The sequence below is a fragment of the Acomys minous genome (assembly GCF_964271855.1).
Source record: "Acomys minous genome assembly, chromosome: 8".
In the NCBI taxonomy this organism is placed as follows: domain Eukaryota; kingdom Metazoa; phylum Chordata; class Mammalia; order Rodentia; family Muridae; genus Acomys; species Acomys minous.
This window is the reverse complement of record NC_140489.1, coordinates 120,660,581-120,680,689: the sequence shown is the minus strand read 5'-3', so window position 1 is coordinate 120,680,689 and position 20,109 is coordinate 120,660,581. Positions and strand designations below refer to the sequence as shown.

General features: G+C 40.7%; 1 protein-coding gene across 2 annotated transcripts in view; it reads right to left on the bottom strand.

Moving 5' to 3' along the window:
* FOXN2 (forkhead box N2) overlaps positions 1-20,109 on the bottom strand; it is a 51,602-nt gene that overhangs the window by 7,643 nt on the left and 23,850 nt on the right. For both annotated transcript variants that reach the window (XM_084791927.1, XM_084791926.1), the window contains exons 2-4: positions 17,604-18,154; positions 12,800-12,894; positions 10,534-10,598 (exon numbers count right to left, since the gene is read on the bottom strand). In XM_084791927.1, coding sequence (XP_084648053.1) covers positions 10,534-10,598; positions 12,800-12,894; positions 17,604-18,140 — 697 coding nt within the window. In that variant the 5' untranslated portion in view covers positions 18,141-18,154. The remainder of the gene's footprint in view (positions 1-10,533; positions 10,599-12,799; positions 12,895-17,603; positions 18,155-20,109) is intronic.

Sequence of the window (20,109 nt, the reverse complement as noted above, 5' to 3'; positions counted from 1 at the left end):
CTGTCATTTTCAAAACTCATCGTGAATAGATTCTCAGGAAAGACTGTGTCTCTCCACTGTATAACCCACATTTATACGTTAACACAAAGAATTTAAGGCACATTGAGCCTTACCTCCTTAAGATTCATTAGAGTGACTCCATCTAATTTTTCAATATCTAATTTTTTTTGAAGGCGTGGATTTTTTGTTTTTTTTTCCAAATGGAAAAAAAGCTCCCAAACCCATAAATATAGTCAAAGTACAAAACAATATTATTGATAATTTTTATTTTATGTGTATGGGTATTTTGCCTACATGTATGCCTGTGCACCACTCGTGTGTCTGATGCCTGCAGAGGCCATTTAAGGCCATTGGATACCTTGGGTTTTGTTTTGGGGTATTTTTTTGAGACTGAGTGTTTCACTGGATTGGAACTTGCCAAGTAGGCTAGCCCAGCTGGCAGGGCAGCCCTGGTGGCCCTGCCTCCACCGCCCTAGCAGTGGAATTATAAGCACCTGGCTTTTTCACGTGGGTTCTGGGGCTCAGGCTCAGGTCTTCGTAAGGAAGCATCTTATCGGTTGAGCTCTTTCTTCTCTCTCCAGCCTCAGTACTAAACATTTTGTTTCCATGCTTGCTTGTTTCTTTGACTGGAGACCGGCATCACTATGTCACCTAGGCTCTCTGCCTCTGGAGTTTAGAATTAAGGTGTGTGGCACTGCACAACCTCAAGCTGGGTATTGAACAGGGGCAGGAGGATCATGAATCCCAACAATGGGAACAGAGATACCTCAAGACCCAGCTGTACCACTCCTGGGCATCTACCTGAAAGATGCTCCACCATACAACAAGGACATTTGCCCAACTACACTCATAGCAGTTTTATTTGTAACAGCCAGAACCTGGAAACAACCTAGATGTCCCTCAACTGAGGAATGGGTAAAGAAACTGTGGTACATTTACACAATGGACTAGTACTCAGCTATTAAAAACAAAGAAATTGTGAAATTTGCAGGGAAATGAATGGAACTAGAAACAATTGTCCTGAGTGAGGTAACCCAGACCCGGAAAGACACACATGGTGGATATTAGCGACATAATGCAGGATAACCACACTACAGTACACAGACCTAAGTTCTCCTTCAGAAGGACAAACAAAGACACCAGAAGTGGTTGAAGAGAGGGAACAGGACAGGAGCCTACCACAGAGGTCCTCTGAAAGACTGCACCCAGCAGGGGATCAAAGCAGATGCTGAGACTCACAGCCAAACATTTGGGCAGAGTGCAGGGAGTCTAATGGGGGAATTGGGGAATAGAAGGACCAGAGGGGACAGGAGCTCCACAAGGAGACCAATAGAGCCAACAAATCTAGGTCCACGGGGGCCTGCAGAATCTGATGCACCAACCTAGGACCATGCACGGCGAGGACCTAGACCCTATGCTCAGATGTTGTCAAGAGGCAGCTCAGTCTCCATGTGGGTCTCCTCATGTGGGGAACAGGGGCTGTTTCTGACATGGACTTTGTTGCCTGCTCATTCATCACTTCCCCCTGCTGGGTGTCCATGCTAGGCCACAGATGAGGAGGATGCAGGAAGTCCTGAAGAGACTTGATAGCTGGGGTAGGATGGTAGGGGAGGGGAAGGGGGAGGGGAAGGGGGAGGGGAAGGGGGAGGGAGGGTGGGAACAAGAGGAGACAAGAGAGGGGCTACAATTGGGTTATAAAGTGAATACATTAAAATATAAATAAATAAGAGAAAATAAAAAGAGTCATAAATTCCGGACTAGCCTGGGATACAATGAGAAATAGTGTCTCAAAAATGCACAAATATGAAGCCAGACATGGTGGTGGGCACATTTAATCCCAGCACTCAGAGAGGCAGAGGCAAGTGGATCTCTATGGGTTCAAGGCCAGCCTGGTCTACAAAGCAAATCCAGGCCAGGCGTGGCGGAGCACACCTTCAACCCCAGCACTCGGGAGGCAGAAACAGGTGGATCTCTATGAATTCAAGGACAGCCTGGTCTACAAAGTGAGTTCAGAACAGCCAGGGCTACATAGACCTTGTTTTGGAGAAAAAACAAAAACAAAAACAAAAAACAAAGCAGGTCCAGGACAGCTAAGGTTACATAGAGAAACCCTGTCTTAGAAAACAAACAAAGCACAAGTTAGGGGCTGTGAGACTGCACAGAAGGTGACGGTGCTTGCTGCCAAGTCTGACGGTCAGAATCAGGTCACAGGACTCCACGTGGGAAGGAGAGCAGCAGCTCCCGCAAGCTGTCCTCTGACCTTGTGTATATACCACATACAAATTAATGTGGCATCTAAAGGACTCTGGCTACCACAGCCACACTTGATAAGCTCGTCTTCCTCTTGGTGATACTAGTTCGAAGAAACAGTGAAATGGTATAAGCAATGACTGTAAACCATAGCTTAAAAGATGAACTTAAAACAGGAGCTAGATATGAAATTTGTATCCATTATATCTTTATGACACTACAAAGTTTCCCAATTCAGTTGCTTTAGTTTACTCTATGTTAATATAGACAATGAACCTTTAAGATACTGACTTGTTTGCTCCCCTACATGAGTGCAAATTCTCTTACGGTAGGCAATGTTACTGGGGTTTTGGTGCTACTTGTTTGGGGGACAAATGTCTGTGTACCCCAGGCTGACTCCAGCTCCTGAGTCCTGGAGATTAAGGATGTAAACCACCAACCAGAGCAGCAGCACTGCCACCCTGGGTTTGACAGTAAGCTCAGATACATCTCACTATAGCACCTTATTTCAAAGAAATAAACAGAGGGCTCCCTAAGGATCAGGTAGGACTTGTACTTCAGTGATGGGCCTCTCGAATACAAGTGTTCAAGGGTTAGAACGCCTTAATATTCAGTAAGCATCCAGGATTAGACTGGGAATTGCAAAAAATAACCAGACTGCTACGCCTTCATTCTGTCTCTTAGAATCTTTAAGTAAGGCAGCAAATTCATTACAACTACCAATATTTTAATCCATCTGGTCCATTGGTTTAATTTTTAAAATATGCTAATCTGCAGTCATAGTTTGTACTTAGATGTTCACTTACCATTAACATGAGCATCAACTGCCGAACTGTATCTTTATGTGCGGTACCCTAAGTCTTCTGGTGTAACAAACACTGACACGTGGTAACTGCAACGAGCTCATTTGCGTTCCTCAGCACCAGGTGTAGCTCAGCAATGCTAGGCTCGCCGTCTGGTTGGTTATATCCTTCTGAAGTCCCATAACTACCCTCTCTCTGTCTTACTGTCTACTAAGCCATCAATCAGGAAAGTGATTCTATGATGGGACAAGTGTTAAAACTAGAGCCCAACACGATGCACAAGTGACCTTTGTAAAACATAAACTGCTATTTTCACATGATGATTTGAGACTGCAATGCCTCCATCTTGTAGGAGCACAGGCCACTGCTTCTAACTCCTGATCTGAAGCCCTCTGTGCCATCTACCAGCTCTGTGACACCGAGAAAGCAACTTCAAAGTTTACTTTCCTTCCTTATTTCTTTTTTTCCTAAGAGAGGGTTTCTCTGTGCAGCCCTGGCTGTTGTGGAACTTACTATGCAGACCACACTGTCCTCCAACTCACAGAGATCTGCCTGCTTTTGCGTTTTGAGTGCTGGGATTAAAGACATGAGCCAGCTGGGCGCTGTGGTGCACACCTTTAGTCCCAGCACTCGGGAGGTAGAGGCAGGTGGATCACTGTGAGTTCAAGGAAAGCCTGGTCTACAAAGAGAGTCCAGGACAGCTAAGTCTACACAGAGAAACCCTGTCTCGGACCACCCCCACCCCCACTCCCCGCAAAAAGGGGGGGGGGGGCAGCTAAAGACATGAGCCACCACCGCCCAGCCTTTTTTTTTCAGGTGTAGAATATACAACCAAAGGATTTAATGTGATGCTGCTGCAAGCACTGCAAAAAAACACCGACTACTCATTTTTATGCCTAAAAGAAGCAGTTCGTGTCCCTTACACGGCATACAGTATGCCTCTGCTTCCTTTGTCTACCTCCATGAAGCCACCAATCACATCTGCACAGTCCTCCCCACAAGTCTGCGCTGATTACACACACACTCAGCTACCTGTCCACTAACAGATGAATGGATAATGAAAATGTATACAACAGAATTTCAGTCAGAAGTAAAAGAAAATGAAATTATGCAACTTGAGAAAAATAGATGGAAGTGGAAAATACTATATCAAGTGAGGTAGCCCTGGCTCAGAAAGACAAAACAGAGAATGTTACATCCGTTCGTGGAGCTTAGCTTCTGGTTTTTATGTACGTTGAGTACTGAGGAGGGCAGATGCCTGGCTACTGGTAGAGGCCCTGTGAAAAGGGGAAGAGGGACAGCGAGGATAATAAACACACGTGGTATCAACACAAAGGGTGGATGAGCAGGCTGTGGTGACCACTCTTCAATCCCACTTCTCCGGAGGCAGAAGCTGGTGGAGCTCTGTGAATTTGGGGCCAGCCTGGTCTACCTAAATTTCAGGCCAGCCAGGGCCACATAGAAAGACTGCCTCAAACAAACAAACAAACAACAACAACAACAAAAGATAGAAAAAAGAAAAGTAGAACACTGGCAATGGAAGAGTTAGGTGGGGCTGGGTGACAAAGGCAGAAGGAGGCACTAAGTATAAAAAACGCCATTAAAAAGCCGGGTGTGGTGGCGCACGCCTTTAATCCCAGCATTCGGGAGGCAGGGGCAGGCAGATCTCAGGAAGTTCGAGGCCAGCCTGGTCCACAAACTGCGTCCAGTACAACCAGGGCTACACAGAGAAACCCTGTCTCAAAAACAAAACAAACAAAAAACCCTAAAGAAGTCACGTTATTAGTCCATATTAAAGCCCTTCAGGGTTAAACTATAAAAAACATTCTAAACTATATCTTAATCTAAGCTGTAAGCATAAGGTTATTATGCAGTTTAAATGATTTCTGTAACCCACCCCCATGTCTGGTTGCAAGCTTTGTTCTGAGAATTTATTGTTGAATGTTGTGTAAATTGTGCTCCCCAATTGTCCCCCTGATGTCAATAAAGCAGTTTACAGCCAATGGATGACCAGGGGAGAGAATAAGGCTGGACTTCCTGCCAGCACAGGAGGAGGAGGGAGCTGGAGCCCAGGCGAGCCAGGAAGTGCTACCTACCACTGCTGGGAGGAAGACAAACTAGCACAGAGGGCTAAGACCAGACTTCAACTGCTCATATTGTGTTGTGAGGTCTTGTACTATAAAAGACTCTCAATTATTTGTATGATAGCTGGGTTAAGAAAGAGAAACAAATGCTACTGTATAAAAACTTCAGCAAATGGAATACGAAGGGCAGAATTCACAGTAATCTAGCAAGAATTTTTGTAGAAAATAAAACTACAGAGATGTTTCTTGGTTCTGTTAAAAAAGAGGAAGCGCAGTTCCTAAGGCAGGAGCTCACCACTTCCTGATCAGACACACCCCTCAGAGCAGCAAGGCCTGCAGCTGCTGCAGAAAAACTATCCTTTTAGCTAAAACTAAAACTGATACTTTACAAACCCTGTCCCAGCCAGGTGGTGGTGGCACACACCTTTAACTCCAGCACTTGGGAGGCAGAGGCAAGGGGATTGATGTGAGTTCGAGGCCAGCCTGGTCTACAAAGTGAGCCCAGGACAGTCAAGACTACACAGAGAGACCCTGTCTCAACAAAACAAAATAATTAAATAAATAAACAAACAAAGCCTGTCCCAGCACTCGGGAGGCAGAGGCAGGCGGATCTATGTGAGTTTGAGGCCAACCTGGTTTACAAAGCCAGTCCAAGACAGCCAAGGCTACACAGAGAGACCCTGTCTTGAAAAAACAAACAAATAAAAACAAAAACAAAACAACCCTGGAGAGGCAGTTTCCTGGAGGATGGGGGAGCGGAGAGAAGACGGGAGAGGGAGGTGGTGTTGTTCTAAGCAAGCTTCTCAAAGCCAGACTTTTCTTCCCAGCCAAGGCAGGAAGCCAAATCCCTTTGAGAAGGGGCTCTTGCTGGCCTGACTCCCGCTGGCCAGAAGAGCAAATACTTGGTGGACACAATAACTTCCCAGAGTAGGGGAGGGGTCACGATCTATAAGGGTGGCAGAAGAAAAAAAAAGCTTCTCTCTGTAACCAGGAGCCAAAGACAGACAGAGAAGCCTCATGCATCTGAACGGGTAAGGTCTAGAGGGAAAGCTTGGTCTAAGAAAATAAAGTCCAGCTGGGCAGTGGTGTGCATGCCTTTAATCCCAGCACTTGGGAGGCAGAGGCAGGCGGATTTCTTTGAGTTTGAGGCCAGCCTGGTCTACAAAGAGAGTCTAGGACAGCCAAGGCTACACAGAGAAACCCTGTCTCAAAAAACAAAACAAAACAAAAACCAAAACAAACAAACAAAAAAATAAAGTCCTTAGGTAGAGGTTTTGAGGGTAAAGAAATTTTCTTTGCTGATAAAGATGGAAGACACAGTAACACATGCTTCTGGATTCCATTTGAGTTTGTGTTTCTTAGCATACAAATAATTTTTTCAGTGACGATTATAGTTTTGTATGTACTCTCTGGGAGAGATCAGGATAAGACAGACTTGGAGAGAGACTGAGAAGTTAGACACTAAATGGAAGGCCACAGAATAAAAGTTGGAGCAGGAGAACCTTCAGAGAAACCCAATCTGGAACTTACAGTAACACCACAAGAGGTGGTTCCTGAAGAGAATCCACAAAGGCCTGAAGAAAGCGCAGAATGGCAGGCCACTGAGGAGCTGGCTAGAAAGTCTTTGGCAATAGGCCAGCATGGTCAGACTAGACACTATGTGTGCACTGTCAAGGCTCAATTACTGGATGAAGGTCTATATGTTAAAGTAAAAACGCAGATCCTGTTTGGTGCTGCCTTGGAGCAAGGTCATACAATGGCCTATGTGCTCCACTTTGAAGAGACTGGAAAGCTAAAAAATGCATATGCACCATATATATGCCCCATGCCATAGGTTCATATTCAGAATTCCACAGGCCTTGCCTTAAACTGTGGAGAGCATGGTTCTGAGGTTACACGCTTGCTAGAGACGGTGACTGTCTTGGAAATGTCTTTGCAATTGGGGATCACAGTGCTTCAGCATGTGTATCCATTGGAATACAACTTAAAAAAAAAGCATTATGACATGAAAACTATCACAGATATAACTTATAATCCTATATGTCAAACAATTATGATATCTAACAATAATTTTTAAAAGATGGTCATAAAACAGAAGAAGAATATCATATCTCCCTGAAATAGATTAAATATTACATTGATTTTAATTTGTTGTGTTTTTTTCTTTTTCTTTCTTTCTTTCTTTTTTTTTTTTGTTTGTTTGTTTGTTTTGTGGAGACAGGGTTTTTCTCTGTGTCGCCTTGGCTGTCCTGGACTCGCTTTGTAGACCAGGCTGGCCTCGAACTCACATCTCCCTGCCTCTGCCTCCTGAGTGCTGAGATTAAAGATATGTGCCACATGTCCAGCCCTGATTTTAAATTTTTTAAATGAAACAAATAGCACACCTGATAAGATACACTGAATTTTAGAAAGTACTGCTGAATTAAATCAGCATATAAAGGTCCTAATTCCAAAATGGAAGATAGGAAATGTGTTGGGGAAGGGAATATACTCTTGTCGCAACAGAAAACAAAAGGCTATATATTCCATCCAAACTGATGGAAATCAAATTTGACAGGGGGAAGATCTCCTGAAAGTCTTGGCTGCAGACAGAACCAAAGAAATCAAGAAGACCAAGCAGGACAGGTAAAGCTCTGAGATGACTGAGACATGAGAATGTCTCCAGCCAGGTCTTCAGCTATGCAAGGCCAATAAATCTTTGACTACAAATTCCTCAGGACTTATCATGCTATTCTTTTAAATGGCATAAAAAATTCTTTAACTGAACTGTGCTCAGTACACAGCCCATACATATATTAACACAAAAATACGTTTCAAAGTTTATAAATTTTGCAGAGCAAGAGGACCAAACACCAAAAAGACAAGACAAGCAGCCCAGGCAATCCTGCCTCACAGAAGGCCTTAGTGGCAACGGTTCCTTGAAAATCTTCATCTAGGACAATTTCAAAACGGCTATCTAGATAACCCAGCATCATAGACTGTTCCAGTCGGACTCCAGTTAAGCTCTGGACTTCCTCAGCATTCAAAGACTGGACAGCAAATGTTTCAGCCAGTTTTAAGACTGGACAATATCACATCCAAAAAAAAAAATCTATGTACCATTCCCATGGAGGGGGTGGATGGTTTTGATCACTGTATGGGTGACAGTTGTTTGTTATTGTTTTAAAGGGGCTGGATATAAGAACAGTTAAAGTTAAAAAGGTAGATTATTGAATCTACTTTTAGACCAAAAAGCATTAATAAGCCTGAAATCTTATACTGGTATAACATTGTACCTATGTAACTGTTAAAACTGCAGTGTCTAGTCTTTTTGAAAGCTGCTATTGCCAGCTCTTTAGGATACTTAGGAAATGCAAATTAGCAGTCAAGACAAGCAGACTCGTGGTCCTGTAAGATATCATTTTAGTTAATTACACAAATGTTTTCTAGATTGGCAAATAAAAATTGCTAGAAACAAACAATTCAAATGAGATACAGAGGGAAATGGTCTTCAAAAACCTCAGAGATCTATATAACATGGCACTTAAAGATTTTATTAATTCAAGGCATTTCTGACATGAGGCAGGTCTGCTCCTGGCAGCACCCCTGTTCTACTTCAGAGCATCAAAGGCTTCATATGTGGCAATCCAGCCACTGGGTGAGAAAATGTCCTTGTATCAATTACAGATAGATACTGCCCAAAGAGGACAAACTGCATGTAGGAGAGTTGACTGCCGAGCTTTGTAAGGACAAGGTAGGCAAGTCCTGCTTCACAGAAAAGCCTGTCAAATATCCTCGGCCAGAATGAAGATGATGCTCCAATGTTATGGAGGAATTTCGGGGACTGTCCAGGCAGCCAAATACCTCTGTCGTTTCTATACTTTTGAAAGCTGCTTGCCAGCGCTTCCTACATGTTTAAGTAATATTTATTTCTTCTAAGGTCTCTGACAGAGTTGAAGACTAGATAGTTATAGTCTGGGCTTGAAAGATGGTTCAGCTGTAAGAGCACGGCTCTTCCAGAGGTCCTGACTTCAATTCCCAGCAGCCACATGGTGGCTCACAACCATCTATAATGTGATCTAATGTGCATTATATACATAATAAATAACTCTTTTAAAAAAAGATATAGCCTCAGAGTTAAATTATTTAGGATAGAAATTGGCACAGTAAAATACGTTATCCAAGGATTGCCAAATAAACAAATGTTAAGTCTTACCTAATAATTTTTCTAATTGTTATATAGAGTTTGTTACTGTAAGAAAGGGAGCCTTTTGGGACTGGAGAGATGGCTCAGAGGTTAAGAATACTGGCTACTCTTTCAAAGATCCAGAGTTTAATTCCCAGCTACCACATGGTGGCTCACAACCATCTCTAATGAGATCTGATGCCCTCTTCGATCCTGCAGGTGTACATGCAAGCACTACACTGTATACATAATACATTAAAAAAGAGAGGGGAAAGGGGCTTTTTATTAGACTAAAAGGGGGAAGTGTAGGCATAAGGTTATTGAGTAGTTTAAATGCTGATTTCTGTACCCATGTGTAACTACAAGCTTTGTTCTGAGAATTTACTGTCCAAGTGTTGTGTAAACTATGGTCCCCAATTTCCCCCCTGATATGTCAATAAAAACTGTTTACAGCCAATCAATGAGCGGGGGAGAGAATAGGGCTGGACTTCCTGTCAGCCAGGGAAGGAGGAGTTAGGGGAGGAAATAGGGATTCGGCCACTGGTAGATGCCCAAGAAAGATAAAGAGGAGGGAGATGGAGCCAAGGAAAGCTACAGAGTGCACACATTGATGGGGTGTTTGCTGGAAGAACAGACTTAAACTACTCAAGATTGTGTTGTAAAGCCTTGTATTATAAAAGAGTCTCAATTATTTGTGTGATAGCTAGGTTAAGAAATAAGACAAATATACAATGTTTTATAAAAAATAACTTTCAACAATAAGGGATGGCAAAAATTCTTTAGGAAAGGGTCATAAGCATTTTATGATAAGCCAGTTGGCAAAATCAAAGGAGTAATGTATAGGTCTCTGTTACAGCTAATATTACTGCTGTAAAAGATACTATCTCTCAAAATATCATTGTTAGTTTTACTTTTTTCTTCTTCAACCACTTCATAAATGTAACATTATCATGGGCCACATAATAATAAGTAAAAGTAACTCCAATGGTAGGTAGTATTACTAAGAAAGTAAATGCCACTTTCAAGGAGAACTATACATAACAGCAATGAAGAGGAACAAACTTTCTAGACATTATGAGTCACTGGACAAACACATGGGCATATACATCATACCAAATATTGATAAAAGATGACTTTTACTTTCTCTTTAGAAATTAATTCCTTAAATCTTTTATAATTAGAAGAATTTAAACTCCTGAATTTTAGCCAAGAGGATGCTTTTTATACATACCTTTAAGAGTTTGCACTTGACTTTGCTTGAGAACAGAGCTTAAGTAGTGAGGCGAGAGAGAACCACTAAAAACAGGAAGGGAAGATAGATGTGCTTGTAAAATCTTATTTCATTTTTCTATAGAACCTAGTAACAAATGCTTATATGTACAATGAAAACCACAAGTAATTTCCACCCCGTTTTCTTTGCTAATAGCACTCAGTTTAGAAAGAGTCTACTACGGTCCAAAGTGCACAAAGGTCAAGATTAAAAATCATCATTTGGTCACTGTTAAGAAAATACTTTCTCTTAATTTCTTCATTTGTAAGACAGAAAAAGCTTCTAACATAGTATTTTTGTACCAGCTACATAAAAATGCACTTTAAATGCCTTTAACTGTGTGTGTGTGTGAGAGAGAGAATTTGGTTTTATATTAAATATTTAAGTTTAGCATAATGCCAACAAGTTATTAGCTTAACACTAAGAATTTACCAAAACAATGTTTAAGAAAAATTCTATATAAAATACCACAGAGTAAAGTTTCCAGGGTTTTTTTAGTACAAACATTAAAACTTTTTTGGGAGGAGGGGATTCTATTTGTGGTAGTAGAGAATAATCTTTTTAAATGTTATTAAAAGCTCATTTCCTACTCACAGATTTTACATACACCTCGCTCTTTTTTCTCATACTTAAAAATTACAGGAAGGTCACACAAAAACATGTCAGAAGGAACAACAAAATGTTTCATTTTATTAATATTTTAAAGCCAGCAAGTAATAACCCCCATGCTGTTATTTTAAAAATGTAAAATTGCTAAGGAGACAAATGTGAATATATAGCATAAAGGCAGTGAAACGTGATTTGTGACTGCTTACAAAGGACAGTGCCATTGTCCCATTTGCCTTTAGTTAGGGGCATAGTTAAATAAGTCCTGAAAGTGAACACTAAAGATATTTCCTTTTTATTATTATTCTTCCAAATTTACTACCACTACCACTACTGTTTTGTTTTTTGAGACAGGGTTTCTTTGTGTAACAGTCCTGGCTGTCCTGAAACTCACAGAGATCCACCTGCCTCTGCCTCCTGAGTGCTGGGATTAAAGGTGTGCGCCACCATACCTGGCTTAGCTCCAAATTATTAATTAGCAGATGAGCAAAGGCTTGATTTTTTTCTTTTCTTTTTTCTTTTGAGACAGGGTTTCACTATGTACTTTAGGCTAACCTTTAATTCAGAGAAAGCCGTCTTGAGTCCTAGGATTAAAAGTATGCAACACTATACCTGTCTCCATTTCTTTAAAAATTTTTGTTTCATTTCATTCTTTAAAAATATTGTTACATTACCGGCTGGTTCCTCTTACAATGACATATAATGTCCAAGAGGTGATGCTGCTGACATTTCAATTTTACTTCCCTGATCATTTATTTATTACTACATTCCACTATAACTTCCCGTTAAATAATGATTCAAGAATTCAAATGAACCACAGTAGGATCTTCTCAATTTTTTTTTGGTTTTGTTTTGTTTTGTTTTTTGAGACAGAGGTTCTCTGTGTAGCCTTGGCTGTCCTGGACTCACTTTGTAGACCAGGCTGGCCTCGAACTCACAGCAATCCGCCTGCCTCTGCTTCCCAAGTGCTGGGATTAAAGGCTTGCACCACCACCGCCCAGCTAGGAAACTCTGAATTTGTTAAAATGTGATTTCATTTTAATTTTATCCCTATGTATGTTTTTGAAAATGTAAAACTGATCTTTCAGACTTTTGAAAAAACATTAAGCATCAAGGACTATCTAACACAAATGAATGTACATAATAGAATTTTGAAGTTTTTTTTGTTTGTTTTTCAAGACAGGGTTTCTCTGTGTAGCCCTGGCTGTCCTGGATTTGCTTTGTACCCCAGGCTGGCCTTGGACTCTTGCATCCTGCCTCTGCCTCAGTGAGGCTGGGATTAAAGGTATGTACCACCACAGCTGGCTGAATCTTAAGATTCTTAAGGATTCCATAGGAAAAAGAAATAAAATCGGATTTAAGGATGTCATATAATGGCAAGAGTTAAATATAAGAAAGTGAAGAAAACTAAAGCTAGGGGAAGTTGTAAGAAAATACATTATAAAAACATTTTTCAGAAAACATAAAAACCTTCAAAGCATTATTTTCTAGAAAAAGAGCAATTAACCAAGAAGAAAATACCTTAGTTATACAATTAAATAAACACAGAAATAAAACAAGGCCCTACAACTTTGTTTTCTCCAGCTCCCAATATAAATCTGAATCACACAAAGGCCCTTACGTTTGTGCAGAGGAAAAGGGCTGCTTCTTCAAGGCCTGCACCAGGCTGGGCTTATACTCTGGATCAACGCACCACAAGGAACCTTTTCCATTAACCTAGAAGAGAGGGTGCAAGAGTGAGTATGAACTCGCTGCTCAGGAAGCGCAGGGGAGAAACCCTCCCACCTGCTGAGTGTATACCAAAGTGGAAGCAAGCTGGGGGCGCAGCCCAGTGGTACCGCGCCTGCCCAGCATCTGCTGCAACACCCATTCCTGCTCCCCACCTCCTAAAACGTGCAAGTGAGCCTGCTGTACACAACTGATTGCAGTCACCAAAAATTACATAAAACTTGCTCTAATCACAAGATGAAAGATACCAAACTTATTTATACCCAGGCTTAGAATTTATCTATTTATCTATGAGGAGACCGACACGCCAAGAGTGGAGGAGTGGGAGGAAAACTTGCCTGAGTCAGCTCTCTCCTTTTACTGCCTGGATCTAAGAACTCAGAGTCAGGTCTCTCAGCCTCGGTAGCAAGTGCCTTTACCTTCTGAGCCACCTCGCTGACACTATGCTTTTTATATTGCAAAAATTATAAAAGTTAAGTTTTACTTTACAACCACATTAACCATTCTTTGAAAAACAATTAAATTTGGTTATTTCCTTTCCCCCTACTCCTTCCTTGTATAAAATCGCATGTGACAAGGTTTAATGCAATTATCTTCACATTGCTTCCATTTTCTACATTTTTTGTCACAGCAATATTAATATACACGTGAGATCTCTTATCTTTGAATATTATTTTATTTTTATAAAATGGCATGATGAGCTACTGTTCAGTAAGTTTAAGAACTAGGATCTGGGAGGCTGGAGAGATGGCCCAGCAGTCAGCGCTTGCAGAGGGCCTGGGCTTGGCTCCTAGCACGCACACCAGGAGGCGCCAAGCACACACAGCTCCAGTTCCAAGGGTGCTCACACCACTTCAGCCTGTTGGCACTGCACACAGGTATGCATACTCACACACATAATATATAATTTTTTTAAAAAAATCTTAAAACACCCAAGAAATTCATTACTACTTACTCACTGGTCATATGAAAATGGAAAATTCAATGAAAATCATTGAATCTGAGAGTCAAACCTCTTACATTTTACCTATAAAATATAGCTCCAAAGTCACTTCAGTGAGTTGTAATGAGATTCAAATAATTTATAGCCAAGTGATACAGTTCAAAATAAATGAACATCAACTAGTTATTTTGAGATTGGCCTAGAATGTTTACTGAATGCTGGTAGAAGGAAAGGTATTAATAATAATAATAACAATAAGAACAAAACTACATTTTAAAGAGTTAGGTGATCAACAGTAAGGGGTAAGACTAACGGTGAGGGAAAGCTGTGTGTCTGGGAAAGTCCAAAGAACAGTGTTGGTGGTGGTTTTGGGTATTTCGAGGCAGGGTTTCTCTGTGTAGCCTTGGCTGTCCTGGACTCACATTGTAGACCAGGCTGGTCTCGAACTCACAGAGATCCACCTGCCTCTGCCTCCTCAGTGCTGGGATTACAGGTGTGTGTCAGCACAGCCAGCTGAACAGAACAGTTTTTTCCTTTTGTTATGGTGCAAACAGTGTCTATTTAGAACTAGCCAGCTGGGCTCAGTCCCAATCTTGCCGGCAACACCCAGAGCATCATAATGAGGAGGCAGCGAGCACACGCCTTCTTCTCGGTCAGGTATTATCAGGGTGTTGGCTTTGGCCACATCAATGGCACCGAGCCTCTTCACAGCCTGTTTGACCTGGTGCTGGTTAGCCTGGACATCCACAGTGAACACTAGTGTGTTGCTGTCCTCCATCTTCCTCATGGTCAGCACTGACTGGGACAGAACTCTGTGTAGAGCGGGCTGCCTTGAAGTTAAGACCATTCTCCTCCCTCCACTTCCCAAGGACTTGGATTACAGCACACTTGGCGCAGATAATTTTCTGTGACACCCTGTCCCCAAAACTAATGGACAAAAATAACAAAAAAACAAGCAACTGTCAAGTTTTTCCAAGAAAGGTTAAGATTTGCAAATGGAGTTTTAGATAGTGATAAAAGCCAACTTTGTTAAGTTAGACAAAATGACAGACATGTTTTGACAAAAAACTAAATGTTAACATACATCATTTGTTTCAATTGGGTTTCATAAGCATAAGTAATTTTTCATACACTGACCAACACAATTTTATCAGTAACTACCCAGAATCTACCCTGGTATTCCAGAGTATCTCCTACACACTGTGTTTGGTTCAAGTTTTGTTTTCAAATTCTATAGTAAGAAGTTTGAAAATTGTTTTTGACCACAGTTTAAAAAAAAAAAGCTGTTTCCTTGAAAGAGCAAATTGTAAAAACTGAGAACTTGCAGTTTCAGGCACTAAAGTACCCGAGGATAGTGTCACATAACAGTCTGGCCCGAGTCGCCATGGCAGCACTTCCTTTCACTGGGTCTGCTCATGAGCCAGCAGTAACAAAAGATAAAACTGTGTATTTGCTTATCTATATTTTAGAGTCTGTAAAAAGAATTCTTAAATATTGTTTAGATGATAAAACACAAAATGATACAAGTTTTATAAATATCATTTTAAAATAAAATCTGCCTATAAGAGTCTGGATTCTGGCGGAAAACAAAATATGCATTCTCCCACTTACTGTCACGAATTTTAAAGCTGTAAGGATGGTTTTAAAGGTTTTGTAGAAAGGAGTATATTAAGGGCTAAATTACAAAGCTTGATCTTAATAAAAGTTTTAAATAATAAGTTCAGAGGAGACACACTACTACTATATGACGTTCTTGCCTTCTACATCGCTGTCTGTGGTTTCTCTGTGCAGCCTTGCTGTCCTAGAACTCACTTTGCTCACACGATGAACCCTGAGACTGTGCTGTTTACTGGAAAAACCTGTTTCTAGTTATGGTCTGCTTCAGTCCCAGCACACATCTTTAATCCAAGAGCTTTCTGCTTGACTAAATAAAGTTAATCCTCTGTCAAGAGGCAGAGCAAGCAACCCGTCGACAGGAAGTGAACATAGGAAAAAACCCAGAGTGAGGCAGCGAGGAGGATGGACAGAGAGACGTACAGGAAGCAGAAGGGAGAGACACTCCGTCTGAGGGTTTTTGAGACTGTAGGGAAGAAGGCTTTCTCCTTTTGGGATGTCGGCTGAGGGGCAATAATGTTCAGCTAATATAACTCTAGATTAAACAATTAGTTGAAATTAGGTCTGGTCTTTAGGAGACTTGAGAGTCTTAGCATCCGGATGCTGTGTGAAGCCATGGATATGCTTGAGATCACACAAGGAAGCACGAAACTTAAAAGACAAAAGTGAAACAAAGCTATTCAAAATGTTTCAAATGTCAATAGTAAGGAGGCTGGAGATTGGTAGCACACACCTTTAATTCCAGCACTGGGAGCAGAACAGGAGGATATATGTGAGTGAGTGTCTACAGATATCTACAGAGTGAGTTCCAGGACAGCCAGGGCTACACAGAGAAACGCTGTATCGGAAAAACATTTTTTAAAAAGTTTATGGTGTTAAAAAAAAATCCAGCTAAGTATGAATGTAGTTTTATGTATTTTGCAAATCAAGGAAAAATGAATTTCTAAAGCGATTCTTACCTTATAATACAATATCAAAATAAGTCAACTGATTTAGACATGAGGCAAGTATTACTTATCAACTGTTCAAATCTTACATCTTTATTATAACTATACCCACATGTGGTACTAAGTGTAATTCTCTTTTGACAAAGAATCTAGACATGTTTAGGACAACAATGCACTATCATTCACAAATAAAGGAAAATCTTATCACACCCTTTACCTCAAAACTGATGCCTTAGGAAACTTATGACATTCACTAGCCTTCACAACATTCATTGGACCTTTCCACTTTACCTGCTTACATTTCTCATCCCTACAAAATATAATACTGCCTTTATATACTTCCTATAGCTACAGAAAACCTTTCCTATTTTTAAGCACATTTTAAAAGCAAATTTTAAAAAACAGAACAGAGAAAAAATAAAAATAATTCTTGTCATCTCCTTTGATGTAAATAAGCTACACATTCATTATGAAGTAGATTATACTGAGTAAATAGGATACACACACACACACACACACACACACACACACACACACACACACTAATACAGTTGGAGAAATCAGGACCAGGGGATCTACTCAATGGGGCTAGAGATGGCCGGTGGTTCTGGTAGCCACATGAGGCGGTTCACAAATGCCTTTCTTTTACTCTAGCTCTAGGGAATCTGACATCCTATTGTGGCTTCTGAAGACACTGTAATTATGAACAAACCCAGAAACACATATACAACTAATAATAAATAAAATCTTTCAGGTGGTGGTGCGCCCTTAATCCCAAGCAGAGGTAGAGGCAGGTGGATCTCTGTGAATTGTAGACCAGCCTGGTCTACAGAGTGAGTTCTAGGACAGCCAGGGCTACACAGAGAAACCCTGTTTCAAACAACCAAAGCTAGCTAGCTAGCTAGCTATCTATCTATCTATCTATCTATCTATCTATCTATCTATCTATCTATCTTTTAAGAACGAGGCACACACCCCCTCAAAAAACAAAGAAGCAACTAAGATGGTCTGGGTTGAGCACTGTGGTGGAATGCTTGTCTGTAGGCTCACCTTTTAAAGCATCATTAATTAAAGCAAATAAAGAGATAATTAACCACAAACTATAGACTTAGCTGTTTCTCTTAGTTTTCCTGTATTTTAAAGGACCTACATTAATTCCCCCTCCACACAGAGAAATGTTTGTAAGCACTGACCTTGCCGTGGCTTCTTTCCACTTTCTGAAAACATTTATTCAGGGATAGATTATGCCGAACAGAATTCTTCCAGCCTGTAGGTGCGGTGGCAAAGTACGGGAATCGATCCAGAATCCAGCTATAAATTTCTTTGACAGGCAAGCACTTATTTGGAGAGTGTTCAATTGCCATATAAATGAGAAGACTAAAGGAGTACGGGGGCTTTGACGTTTCTGATTGCTTTTCTGGGTTCTGGTAGCACAACGGTTCAAAGGACGGCATGTCATCTCCCTCTATGTCATACAGTGGGCTGACCATCGGAAGACCTGCACTGCCAAGCCTGAGGTTTGTGAGCAGATTACTGCTCTCATGAAGCCAGTTCAAGTTTGTTAGCTCATCGTCCGCTGCGTCAGTGCCCACCAGCGTGGCCTTTGGCCTAGCAGCGTCCCCAGCTTCAGGCAAGCTCCCCATTTTGTAAATTTGACTCAGTCCTGCAACCTTCTCAGCTCCAGGGGTCTCAGCTCTCTTATCTGGAGTCATTCCAATTACTGGACCCATTTACTCGTATAGTTCTGCAATAAAAAACAAATCATCAATTAATATAAACCTTAAACTCTGGAAGAAGCAAATAAACATTTACATACATATATCCCAATCAAGAAAAATGCAATTAATTATGCCATAAACAAATAAATGAACAAATATGCATATCTGGGGTCTTATTTGAAGCAAGATCTCTCTTTATAGTTCTGGCTGTCCTAGAATTCACTATGTAGACCAGGCTGTCCTCAAACTCAAGTGATCCTCCTGCCTCTGTCTCCTGAGTGCTGGGAATAAAGGTGTGTGCCACCACACCCAGCTCCCCAAATAATATTTAAATACAATATAGTTGTGACAGTAATAATGCATACAAAGAAGCACTTGCTTTATATTATTTGAAACAATAAATAAAACATAACTTTACTGCATCGGCTGTACGGGTGATAGTAGCAAAATTAAACAATATAGCTCAAATAGTAAAGTTTCCGGTTTACAATAACCAGTAGTAGCTATTATTAAACACAGTAGAGCTGGTGAGATAGCACGATGGATAAACAGTGTTTGTTCCAGATAGACAACTTGAGTTCAACTCCCAGAACCCATCAGATAGGAGAACAAATGTCCAATCATTAGCTTTGGACCTCCACAGCTGCATGGTGACATATATTATTTAGCTGTTTTCATACATAAATAAACTTAATGAACAGATTATATCATGAATTTAATTTAGCCTAAGTATCTATGTTTTACTGTAATCATACATACTGCTCACTCTTTAAAATACTCAAATTTAAAACAATGTTTACACAATAATTCTAATTCCAAGTAAATCTTCAGATCTTAAATACTTACCATTTTTTAAAAAATTCTATGCCTAGAGAGATGGCTAAGTAAGGGAGCACTTGCTGCTCCTGTAGAAGACCTGGGTAAAAAAAATTCTCAGCACTCGCATGGCAACTCACAATCATCCGTAACTCCAGCTCTAAAAAACCCAATGCCCTCTTCCAACTTCCCTGGATAAAAGGCACAAGTTGCATATACATACATGTGAGCAAAGCATTCAAACACATTCATGTGTATGAATGTGTATAAAATTAAAATAAAACAAGCCAGTTGTTTTTATGTATCATACCTAAGGAGAAACATTTCTTTCCAAATTGTTTTTAATTGAAAGAAAGAATAGTTATATAAAGTTGCACATATATATATATACATTGTGGAATGATTAAAACAGACTAATAAGGGACACAATGATGCATTCCTATAACCTCATTATTCAGAAGGCAGAGCAAGATGAGAACTCAAGGTTCAAGGCCTGTTTGGTCTACATGGTGAGTTCTAAATTAGCCAGGACTATGCAATGATGTAATGAAACCCGGGTGCAGCATAAACACACACACACACACACACACACACACACACACACACACACACACACACCAAGAAGGTCAACATAACTAAGGCAAATCGCCTCACACACCTGTTTCTCTCTGTGGTAGCAGTAGAGAACTAGAACTTACCCACCTGGGAGCCTGCACCTTTGCACCCTCTGACTAGCACCCCTCCCCCTCCCTGCTGCTACAGTCTCTGGAAACTACCATTCTTTATTTCTTCTACAAGTTCACCAAAATAACATTTCTTATTTCCTAAATTCATTATCAGCTAAGTTAAATTCAGTATAAACTTGCTGTTTCCTTAAAAACAAAAACAATTAGTATTTTATTTAACCCTGAACTCAGAATCATCTCACTCTCAACATGTCCTGTTATAGGAAGTTTGAACTGCCATTAAAAATACAAACAAACCCCCCCCCCCCAAAAAAAAACACAACACCTGCCAGTTTACATGACGATGTCTTCAACCTGTTCTACCCGCTGGTGCTTAGTTAACCAGGAAGGGAAGAAGCACCAGCAGAGCTTCACTTGCTTAGAGCACAGCTAACAGGCCACGTCAAGAACTATGTCACTTATCTATTTGGATAGTGGAA